Here is an 11,445-nt window from a genome sequence, read left to right on the forward strand (position 1 = left end):
GGCCGGCCCGCCGCCCCCCGCGCCTGCGCCGCCGCCTCCGCCGCCCTCGGTGAACAGCTTCTTGAAGTAGTGGCTGCAGGCGGCCAGCACGGCCCGGTGGGTGCGGTACTCCAGGCCCTGCGTGCGGATGGTGAGGTCGCAGAGGTGGCCCCGCTGGCGCTGCTCGTTGAGGCGGCTCAGGAGCTCGCTGCTGTGGTCTGGGAACGGGATCCCGATGAGGTCGTCCTCAGGGCTCCCCATCTTCTCCTGCAGGGTTGAGGAGAGGGAGAGGTTGAGAGCACTCAGCCCAGCAAGGGGGTCCGAGGAGGGAGCTCGGGCACTGGCCGACACCCCGGGCCCACGCTCCAAGGGCTTCTCCCTGGGCCATCCTGCAGCAGCCTGACTGGCACCACCGTACAGACGAGGGCCCACGTCCTGCCCCTGCTGTGTGCGCGGGACCCCGGACTTGCCCAAGGAACCTTCTCTAGAGACCCACCGGCCTCATGGCCCCTGCCCATGCCTCTAGAGGAAGCACTGGGCTGGGGGGCAGGGCACACGGGGAGGCTCCATGAAGTGGCCAAAGGACTCAGGGCTCAGTCACTTGAGGAGTGCGGTGACCGTCTCTGATGGAGCCTCCCCACAGCCAGAGAGGCCAAGGACAGACCTGAGACTCACACTGGACCCAGGTGTGCTCCGGCCCCGTCACGTACTTTAACTCGGACCCCACGGAGGGTCTGGGGCCCTGGAAAGGGCCGTGCAGACTCGCCAGGCGGCCTCCTGCACCTTCATCTTCCTCCCCTCCCCCACCCACTAAAAGTTCATCTCCGCTTTTAGATTCCACCCCCCACCCCAGGCCAAAAGGGAAATACGGCTCCCAGCACCCCCCCACATCCTCCCCTCCCCCAGGGGGCCAAGGAGCAGCCACCCTGTGCTGGGGTGTCGCTGGTGCTTCCTGCCCCGCACAGATAAGCATCGTCCCCGCCCCCTCCCCCACTGCCAATAGGCCAGGTTCCAGACCCACCCCTCCCCACCTCGCTCCCGCTACCACCACCACCTCTCCCTCCCAGCTGGGTGGTGGCCCGTGGCTGGCCAGGAGAGCCCCCCTCTCCAGAGGGCCATCCTCTGCCTGCTGTGCTGGCCCCCCCGAGGCCCAGAGGCGCAGCAACCCCCCAAGGCTGGTGGAGGGCAGGCGGCTGGTAGAGTGGGTTTGGCCTGGAGGGGAGGAGGTCTGAGTGACCTTGGGCAAGTCCCTTCTCTCTGTGCATCAGCTTCCTCAGCTGTACTAGGAGTGGGTTAGAAGTGCCGAGGACTCAGCCCTGTAGCCCTGACATTTGGTGCATCTGGAGCCACGGGAGACAGAGGTGGGGCCTGGACAGCCGGCCTTGACTCCGTGGCCAACCAGCCTGGTGACTTTCAACACACGGTCTAGCCTCTGAGCCTCCTTCCTAGTCGACAACACAGGACAGTCCCTCCAGGATCCCAGGGCTGCGGTGGTGGCTGAGCGGGACCGTGCTGGCGCACAGGCTGACACACACACTCAGCCTTGGGAGGGAGGGACACGGCCTCACCCGGGGGCAGATTCCACTCCACCGACGGCCTCCGCCGGGAAGCAGCTTGGGGACAGCTGGGTCTCCCTCCCTCGAGTCACCCCAAGGAGTCCACTTACTACTAGCTACATGACCTTGGGTAAGTCACTTTCTTGCCCCACCCCAGGAGGCTGTTTCCTCGTCCGTAATATTAAAGTCCTCAGGGCGGGTCCCCACCGACACTGGACAGTGTCTTCTTCGCCGCTCCCACAGCTCTCAGCCCCGGCCGCCGAGGGAAAAGGTTTTTCAGGGAGCTGGGGGACTCAGAGGCCACAAATTTCCTCTTTGGAGCACAAACCCGGCATTGTCACCTGCACAGGAGCCTTAAGTGAGCCGCACCCACGTGTCTGTCTCTAAGTGGTGCCCAGATGCCCTCAGCGAGGCCCCTGCTCCCACCCTGAGTCTGCGTATCCCTTCCCTCCCTGGGGGCGGCCCGGGCCCCTTGGGCCAACAGGGGGCAGATGCCCTAGGGCCCCGTGACAGACAAAACCCACAAAACCCGCGTGGGCAGCAGGGCAGTGGGCACCCTCCTGGGCCCAAGCAGAGCCTGTCCCTCCTGAGGGGGATGGGTGGGGCTGTCCTCGCTGTCCATTGGTCTGGAGCTGGGCACCCGCAGGCACGTGGCTCGCCCCATCCCTCTCCCTCCTTCCCTCCCAACCCCACCCATTCCTGCTGCTTGCTAAGCCCGCCTCCTTTCTCCCACCCCAGGGCTGGTCTCTGCGGCAACTTGGTGTGGCAGGGCGCTGATTGGCTGACCCTGCTGTCAGGTCATAGGCTCAGGCTGGTTCACCACGCAACTCACACAGGACTTGGGCAAGGGTGGGTGTTTAACCCCTTAGGCCCAATTCCAATGCCCTTGGCCACGAGGTGGCAACACAGGAGGGGAGAGGCAAAGGACACATGTAGGAAGGGGAGGTGTTGGTAAGGTTCTCTCACTCTGGGAGACCCCCCCCCCAAGCCCTTACCCAGGGCTTGGCACCAATGCCAACTTAGGTGCCGCCTGGAACTACACTAGTGCCAACCAGGCCACAGGGGCACTCCTAGCCCCGTCATTGGAGTGAGGGTGGGGCGCCGGTGACAGGATGCCCACCCCACCTCGGGCACCCCAAGGGCCCGGCCCCCTGCCGCCCCATGAGGGCGGCCCATCCCTGCCCAGCCCGGCATGCCCCCTCTTGCCGAGGCCTTGTGGGCATGGGTGTGTGTGGCGTTTGGGGGGCGGCTGTGCCAGGGAACCGGGCGAGGGCTGTTTGGTCTGTCTGCCTGGTAGGGGGAAGCAGTGGGGGCCCCGCCCCATCACTCCCCCTTTCCCGCCACCCCCCCAGGCTCCCCTCACTGTCAGGCCTGCTAGACCGGCCAAGCAGGTGGGCAGCTCACTTGAAACTGGGCCCTGAGTCAAGCCTGCCCCATCTTTGGTGGGGGGAAGACTTTGGGGTGAGAAAGGTGGAAGGGGCAAGGGTAGGAGCCCCGACATGTAGCCTCCACGCCCAGAGGCCCCCGCCAGTGTGTGTCCACCACCAAGAACCAAAAGATGGAGAGCCCTGGCCCCGCTAGGAGGGAGGAGGGGGCGGCGAGTCCGTCCCGGCCTGACCTCCGCCGGTGGCCGGTGCGCCACTGGGGGCGCCAGGCGAGGAACAGGGATGCGGGGCCCCCCCATCGGCCGATGAGTAAAGCTGCCCCCCTTCCCTGCACCCTGCGGATTAGGGGAGTGAGGCTTAGTGTGGGGGGCAGCAGGCGGAACCGGGATTAGCGGCAGAGAAAATAGATACGGGGCTGAGACGCAGGCGCACAGAACCCCCCCCCCCAGGGCTACTCCAGGTGCACAGCTAGGGGTGAGGGAGGCAGGGGCCATCCTCCCGCCAGAGTGATGGCAGCTCCCCAGTGCCCACCTCCTATCTTGGCTGGCCACCCCTCCCTCCTACTTCTCTCTCTTTTCTGCCCCCCCCCCGCCCCCACCCAACTCCAGCCTCAGGTTCTCTTCCTGTTTTTTTGGAGCGAAGTTTTGCACGCAGCCAGGGCTTTGGCCTGTGGCTGGACCAGGGGGGTGGGGAAGTAGGGCAGCGGGGCCAAAGTCCTCAGGGACCCAGGAATCCCAGCTCCCCAGCCTCTCCCGGGGCCTCTGGAGCCCAAGGGGTGCAGCCATCCAGATTGGCCAGGTGGGAAGGCAGGGTAAGGGGCTGGGGAGTCCCCCGAGGGGACCATAACGGCTCAGAAGGCAAGGCCCCCTGCCCAGGGGTGCCCCGGGCGTGTCGGGGTCCACGGGTGGCCACCCAGCCCCTCCAAGCGAGTGCGTGCCCTGCCCATCCCCCACTGCCGCTTCCCCCCTCCTAACCTCACCACCCCCAGCACTCACACTTCCTGGGGGCCAGGCGGGGAAGGGAGACCGCAAGCCACGAAGGGGGAAGGAGGCCAGGGGAGCCGGCTGCTTCCCGGTGCTGGGGGCTAAGCCTCTGCTCCCTCAAAGTGCCCAGTTCCCAGTGCCTGACTCCTGGAACAGAGGAGGCTCCGTGCTCCTGCGCCTTTACTTCCCTAACACCAGCCCTGGGCCTCGCCCGAAGGGCACAAGCCGCCCTTGGGGGCGCGGGGTGCAAACGGAGGAATACAGGCAATTCCTTTCCTGGCCTACCTCCTTTACCTTTTGGGGACCCCTGCCCATCAGCCACCCTGCACTCCTGGCCTTCTTCCTGTCCCCTTGCTAACTGGCCTGCCTGTCCCCTGACCGCAACAACACGTCCTGGCCAGCCCCCTGCCTCTGCTCCAGGCATCCATGTCCCTGAGGCCCCGGGAGCCGCCCCCGCCTCCTGTCTTGTCCCTCAGGTGTCCGTCCTGCCGCTGCCGCTGCCACTGCCTCCATTCCACCCTGCTCAGGGCGGCACCCCTTCTCCTCTCCCCAGGCGGGCGGGCAGAGAGGGGCTGAGGAGTTCAGTCAGGGAGCCAGGCCCGCCTTCCAAGGCTGGTCTTGCTGGGGGATGGCCGCGTCCAGGGCACCCAGGCCCTGCTACCGGAAGAAGCACAGGATCGAAATTTGGGGGCCAGCTAGGGAGGATGGGTGGCGGGCTGGGGGTGCGGAGCGAGCGGATGTGGGGGGTGGGGGGGACAACCCAGGCCTCTCTGCCCGTCAGAGTTTCCAGGCCCGGAGGTGCCGGGCTTTCCCCGGAGGGTGCCCACCCTGGGCCAGGCGGCCGCGCACCTGGACAGACCCTGGCCGTCAGGGCTCTCAGCAGGACCTGCCTGGGCAGCGCCAGCTCCCCTCAGGGCCTGAGGAGAGGGCACAAGGTGCCAGGGTCTGCCCTGTGCCCACCCCCTCCCCCCAGCCTAGCGTCTCAGGCTGGGTAACCGAGCCGGCCGGTAACCCCACACCCGCCAAGCCGCGGGCAGAAACCTGAGCCCCCCAGCCCCAGAGGACACCCCAGCCCGATCCCCGGAGCCCGGCTCCCTGCCAGCCTGTCCAGCCTCCTGTCCTGGCCCAGCGATCCCTGGGCTCCTGTAGGCCCCTTCTGCTCCCCTGTCCTCCTCGGTCCCCTAAATGCTCAAGCTTGCCCACACACCAGCTCTTCAGACCCTCCGCTCCCCAGACCTTCCCAGGGGAGTTTGGACCCCCTCTTCCCAGCCTGTTTTTCCGTCTCCCTCTGACCCTTGGCCAATTCTAGGCCTCCAAGTCTCCCCTGGGGCCTGACCTCCCAAGCCAGAGCAGGGCCGACTCACCTGAACGCTGAGGGGCCTCGTCGGCAACTCCTCTGGGCCCCCAGGGGGGAGCAGGTTGGGAGGGGTGGGGGAGGGCCGGGCTGGGGGGGGGGAGGTGGGGTGGCTGTTCCCCGCTCCAGCTCCCTCCTTCAAAGGGGCCGCCCACGACCTGGCCCAGCCCCTCCCCCCTACAGCCTTAACCCTCTGGGTGCTGTCCCCCTCCCCCCAGCTTGGAGGGAGGGGTTACCAGAGGGCTGGCAGCGTGGGAGAGGGCCTAAAGTCTCTGCCCGTGGTGCCCAAAGCCCAGCTGTACCCACCCCCGCTCGTTCCTCACTCGGTCCTGAAAGGGGAAAAAGGTGAGCGTAGGCAAGGTAGGAGCTGGGACAGTGCAGGAGGACAGAGGTGAGGAGGAGCCACGGGAAAGGCTGCTGGAGGAGGGACCAGCAGGAGGAAGGCGGGCGGGGAGGGGACAGGAGGCAGTGGCCGGGAGAGGGAGGCGGGGAGCCCTGGACCGTCAGTGCCCGGGCTGACAGGTGCCCCGTCCCAGCCCCTCAGGGCACGCGGTCCCGGAGGGGACCACAGGGAGGCCCTCCGGACCCCAGGGGTCCCCTTGGACCCCTGGGAGCTGGCTGAGTTCTCCCCACCCTGCACGGGCCGGGGCCCTCAGGGGCTGGGCAAGGCGGCACCCGCCCTCCCCGCGCCTCACCCCAAACCCACTCACATACCACAGCTCCTTGCCCGGGCGCCAGCCCCTGCCAACCAGGCCAGGGGGCAGCTCTCGTGCCAGCCCCCAATGGCCAGGGGGACCAGGGGGATGGGGCTGGACTGAGGGGGCGGACAGATGGGGGGAGCTGAGGGCACCGAAAGAGGAAGGAGCCAGGAGGGGGCATCTGCTGGGAAGCGCCCAGCCCCACCCCTTGCGCAAGCTGCTGCCACCCTGGCCGGTTGGGTGGGACCCGCCTGGGCCTGAGGGGCAACGCAGGAGGGCTGCGAGCCCAGAGATGGGTGGGCCGCAAAGTCCCCTCCAACAGCTCCTAGGGCCTCTCACTCCTGGAACAAGGGGTGCCCTGATGTTCCCTAGGCGCGAGGTGAGCCAGGTCCTCCCGGGTTAGGGTTGGGGAGGACCACAGAAATGCCCCCTAAAACAGCCCTCCCCTTTCCCCCCAACAGCTGCTGGCTCAGTGCCGCTGGCCTGCTGCCCCTCACCAGCTCCCGGCCCGGCTGGCACCTACCCACCAGGATGCTGGCAGTCCTGCCCTCCTCTCCCTCCTACCCCCCTGCTCCTGGTGCCCTGTGCCAACTGTGGGCCTGGGGTGGGGGAGGGTTACCCCTGTGCCCTGGTGCCAGCCAGGCGGGTCCAGGCCCCTCGGTGCTACAGACAAGGCCCAAGACCCTGCTCTTGAGCCATCCCCTCCATCGGCGGCGCACGAGCCGGGAGCCAGGAGCCAGGAACCAGGGCCCACACCAGAGCTGGGGCGCTGCGGCCAGCCCGGTGAGCACGTACTGAAGGCTCCATTCCCCAAAGTGGGTGCCAGCCTCCCAGCATTCCCTCTGCCTGAGCATTTGCTTGGGCACCAAAGTCCCCACAACTCCTGAGAGCCTTGGTGCCCGCAGCCTGCAGGGGACTGGGGTGGGGCTGCTCTCTGCCCTTTGATCCCCATAAAGGCAGGGAATCAGCCTAGAGGGCAGGGGGCAGGGAAGGGGTTCATGGGGCCCCTCCATTTTACCCCTGCCAGGGGCAGCAGGGCGGGGTGGGGGCACCTCTCGGGTGGCGCCCTATGGTAAGAACGGTAGCATGTCCTAGCAGAGGAGAGACATTAATCATGGGTACATGGTGTCACGTGGCCACAGGATGGTGAGAACGAGGCGGGGTGGGGGGTGGGGGATGCAGAGGGCACCCCCATTCCGATTCATCCCCGTCCTGGCTTTTACTCTCATCTAGCAACGTTTCCAGACTTAACCCAAGTGAGAGAGCCAACAGGACTACAACTCCCAGTGTGCACCACAATCGCTCTGCATGCACCTTGGGAGTTGTAGTTCCCAGGAGAAGTCCTGCGTGCTCTTCCCCAGAGCTTTGCTGATGCGGAGAGGAAGGCCGAGCAGAGGACTTGGTCAGAAATCTCCAAAGGGACTGTGTTTGGAAGAGCTAAAAGGCTAGGAGGTCCACGGTGGGGCGAGAGGACCCTTTCTCCCAGGCGAAGGGGAGGAAAGGAGGAAGGAAGGAGGAGAGGATGTCTGTTGAAAGGGGCATATGGGTGGGGAGGAGTTGGGGGGGGGGGAGTGGAAACAGGAAGGAAACTGAAGCCAGAGACACGAGGTCGAAAGCAAAGGGCTGGTGGGGCCTCGCTCCGAAGCCTGGCAGGGACTGGAAAGGCATGCCATTCAGGGGCCTGGGGGCGCATAAGAGGAATTAGTGATGTCAACTGACAGCCAGTTTGTGTGTTTGTTGGGGCACTTGCTCCATTTGCCTGCCACAAGCCCTCTTTTGCCTGGGGGAGGGGCTTCCAAGCCCTGGATCCGGCACAGGTGTTTGCTGCTGGGGGACTCTGGAGGCTGACTCGGTTCTGGAATGACTGGGGGCAGAGGAAGAGGATGGTGGGAGGGCAGGGCCAGGCCTGATGGGGGGTGTGGTGGGAGGGAGGTACCTGCAGGGTTAGGCCCAGGTGTGAGGCCAAGGAATCATGCTGGCACAGGAGGATGCTGCCTTCCAGGGCCAAGGCCATGGAGGCTGGAGGCCTCAGCGAAAAGGGTTGAGTTGCCAAGGCTACCAGCCTCCCGCCCACCCCAACGAAGGGACGCGGGATTGGCTGAAGGCAGTCTTCCCTCTGGGCCTTGGACATCAAAGGTGGCAACTCGGGGGCCAGATGGCAGCTGGGTGTCTTTCCTTAGTGGGGGTGGAGGTCAGAAGTGGGCAGAGGCTCTGTTTCGAGGCCACTCTCCCTGGGCTCCCCAAGGCTCTGAGACAGATGCTTACAGGCCCCACCTAGGACTCCTGCCAAGACCTGAGTGTGGCTGGGTGTGGGGGGAGGTCTTCCTTGTCCCTCCAAAGCCCTTGACAGTGGACGACAGTAGCTCTAACCCCTTCCCCCCAGCCCCCCAGCCCCCCAGGCCCGCCTTGGCGCTTGGCCGCCTGTGTTTTGGCAGGACTGGGGGGGGGGGCAGCGAGGCAACTTCAAACTGTCCGGGCAAAACGTCAAGTTTACTCACGAGTTTACTCAGCAGAAGGAGGGGGGAGAGGCTAGAGCGGACACACCCCATGCCAGGGTCCTTCCATCTCCTGTCCCCACCTTCCTCCCCCCACTCTCCAGCCCTAGGCAGCAGGCATAGGCCCCAAGGCCTGGTGGCAGGGTGGCCTTAACTTTCAGGTCAAGAAACCAAGCAGGCCGGAGGCAGGAAGTCCGAAAGCAGGTTCAGAGGCTCCTAGAGGAGGGCAGTGCCCTGCCTGTAGTCCATTTACTACCCGTCCTAGGGCCTTGGCCTTGGACCAGAACTGGGTCTCTCAGCCACCAAGGAGAGGGCAGTACCAGGCCAGGCTTCCTCCACTTGGGCAGTCCCCTAGGCAGTGACCTCTGACCCAAATGACCAGCCCTAGGCTGTGCCTCAGGCAGCCGGGTGCCACCTGGGCGGCCATGGGATCCGGGGCTGGCTCGCTCAGTCTTGCCCTGGAATGGGGGGCCAGCACCCTATCTGACCTACTTCCCTTTCCTCCCCACCTGCTTTCATTCTCTGCTTCTCTCCCCCAGCCTTCACTGTCCCCACCCCAGAGGCGCTCCGCCCCCCCATGCCCGCTGGGCCCCCTCCCCCAGCCTTCCCCAGGGTGCCAAGTGCAAGCACACAAAGGGCCCGATGGTGCATTGTTAGCCCAGCCCCCGCTGCCCGCCGCGCCCTCCCGGGGCGGGCACTAGGCCAAGGAGGAGCTGGGGGCCTCGGGTGCCAGGGGGCACCACGGGGAAAGGGTAAGAGGTCACCACCTGTCCCCAGACACTGGGGTCCGTATTAGCCAGAGCTTCGTGCGGATGACGGTACCCTATTAGAGCAGGCCTCTCTCCCTGACTCCTGAAGCCAGTGGGCACTGCTCTCTTCCTTCCCCAGAACCCCCTTTGGGTGGCAGTGACCCCTTTCTGACCCCTGTGTCAAGGCTGGGGGTGGTGGGACCCGAGGGAGGGGACAGCGTCTGGGGGTGCCGGCGGGCTGCATCGTGCCTGCAGCAACCATGTAACAGAGGCGCGCTGGGGGAGCTGGGGTCCCGGGGGCCGGGAGGCGCTGACGGAGATTTCGTCTGGTTTCATCAGCTGCTCCAGGGGGAGCCCCCTGCTCTCCTCCCCAGTCACCACTGAACTAGTCACAGCAGTGCCCCTGTCCAGCCCTGTGCCGCACTCCTCGTCCCCACACCCCCCTCCCAAGCTGGTGCCCACTCTATGCCAGGTCTGCCAGCAGTGCCAGGCAGGTACAGGGGTGACCAAACCAGTCGGTGTGTGTCTGGGAGCAGGAGACAACCCCATAATGCTCCGGGCCTCCCCCCCCACTACACCTTCTGGGAACAGAGAGTTCCCATCCTAGTTTAACCCCTCACAGCTCAGTCTGCCCCCCCGGCGCTGCCCCTGCCCCTGCCTGACGGCCTCGCTCCGCCAGGAATGAGTTGGGGGAAGGGGGGAATCGCTGCGCTGACTCACTCCCATTCTCGGCTGCAGCTAGGGGTCTGCGAAGCGTTCTGGCGGGGGTCAGTTCAAGAACGCCCTCCACCTGGCCCGGAAGCCAGGACAGCCTGCTGGTCTCCCCTTCTCCTCAGCACCCACTTCCGGTGTCCCAAACTAGGTCAGCGGCGCTCGTTTCCTGTGGGTCAGCTAGCACCCGCGCCTCTGCCCCTCCCCTGCTCCGGACCCAGGCTCCCTGCCCCCCCCACAGGGCGCCCCGAGGTCTCACCACGTCTCAGCCGCCCTTTGATACGTGGGGGTTGTGCGGGGCGGGGGGCAGGGGACCCGCCCTCTCTCCAAACACCAGCAGGGCCGGGGCGCCTGGGCAGGCACGTGTCCGGGCACAACCCGCTGCCCACGCCGCCCCCCCACTCCCGCCCCCCCCCCCCCGCTCTGGCCGGGACACGTCGCTCTCTTACTTGGGGTGGGGTGGGAGGAGAGAGCGAGAGCTGGGAATGAAAAGCAGCGCCCCCCACCCCCTTTGAATGGCAGCCCTCTCTGCCAGCGACGCTCCCAGTAGCTTCCACGACTACACAGTAGCGACCCCCACCCTGTGGAGGGGCAGGTGCGCGGGCGCCGGCGGGGGTAGGACTCCTCCCGGCCACCCACCCTCGCTCTCGGGCTCTGGGGGCCTGGGCCGGCTTGGGAAGGGTGGTGGCGGGAGCGGCGCCCGGAGGAAGGGACGGGGGCCCAGGGGCCGATCGGTGTCGCCCGGAGGTTGTGCCGGGCCCCGCCACTGGAAAGGGAGCGCGGCTCCGGAGGCGCAGGAAACCGAATAGTTCAGCCGGTAACTTTCCCCCCAGCCGCGGCTCCTCCTGCGCTACCCCCGCCCCCCGCGCAACTGGCCCAGGTCCAGCCCACCGCGCCAGGGGGCGCGGGGGGGCGCCTTGTCCTAGTTAGAGTCCGTCAGGCTTTCCATTCCCTCAGCCCGCGCGGCTCGGGGGTCTCCCCTCGAGTCACCGGGGACACTGGGGGAGCGCTCGCCGCCGCCTCACCCTCTCTCCATCCCCGAGCCGCCGGTCTGCCAGATCCCAGAAGTGCGGAGAAAGTTTCTGGGGACCCTCCGCCCACCTTTTCTCCCAGTTAAAATCGGTTCCAAAGAGCCGGGGTGCCGGGAAGGCACGGGGAAGGGGAGTGGTGGGAGTCTGGTCTTCATGCGTGTGTGGGGGGGGGGGGGTCCCGCTTCCAGGACAGAGGAAGGACACTGCAGTAGTCTCGCGTCTGGGGGACCCCGAGCCGGCGACAAAAATGGGGTACACTCACCTCTCCGCCTTCGGGTCTGCCGGCTGGAACTGCTGAAGCACGGGGTGTGGAGGGAAGCGCGTCCCCCGCCGGGCCCGGGGGCTTGGGGCCCTGCGCCGGTCCTGGTCAGAAGGCCGCGGTCAGTCGCTCGCCGCTCTCTGCTGGGGGGCTCCTCCTCCGCAGCCCTCGGCCTCCTCCTGCCGCCCGCCCCCCCCTCGGCCGCGGAGAACCGCACATTCACCTGGCTCCCACCCGCCCCCCCC

General features: G+C 66.6%; 1 protein-coding gene across 1 annotated transcript in view; it reads right to left on the bottom strand.

The window, feature by feature from the left end:
• The window catches only part of ZBTB7B (zinc finger and BTB domain containing 7B), a 7,841-nt gene extending 1,745 nt beyond the window's left edge, over positions 1–6,096 (bottom strand). Inside the window, exons 1-2 of the mRNA XM_029933464.1 lie at positions 5,972–6,096; positions 4–246 (exon numbers count right to left, since the gene is read on the bottom strand). Of these exons, the coding sequence (XP_029789324.1) occupies positions 4–240 (237 nt within the window). The 5' untranslated portion in view covers positions 241–246; positions 5,972–6,096. The remainder of the gene's footprint in view (positions 1–3; positions 247–5,971) is intronic.
• Between the last annotated feature and the right edge of the window lie 5,349 nt (positions 6,097–11,445).

Source organism: Suricata suricatta, chromosome 3 (assembly GCF_006229205.1).
Source record: "Suricata suricatta isolate VVHF042 chromosome 3, meerkat_22Aug2017_6uvM2_HiC, whole genome shotgun sequence".
In the NCBI taxonomy this organism is placed as follows: Eukaryota; Metazoa; Chordata; class Mammalia; order Carnivora; family Herpestidae; genus Suricata; species Suricata suricatta.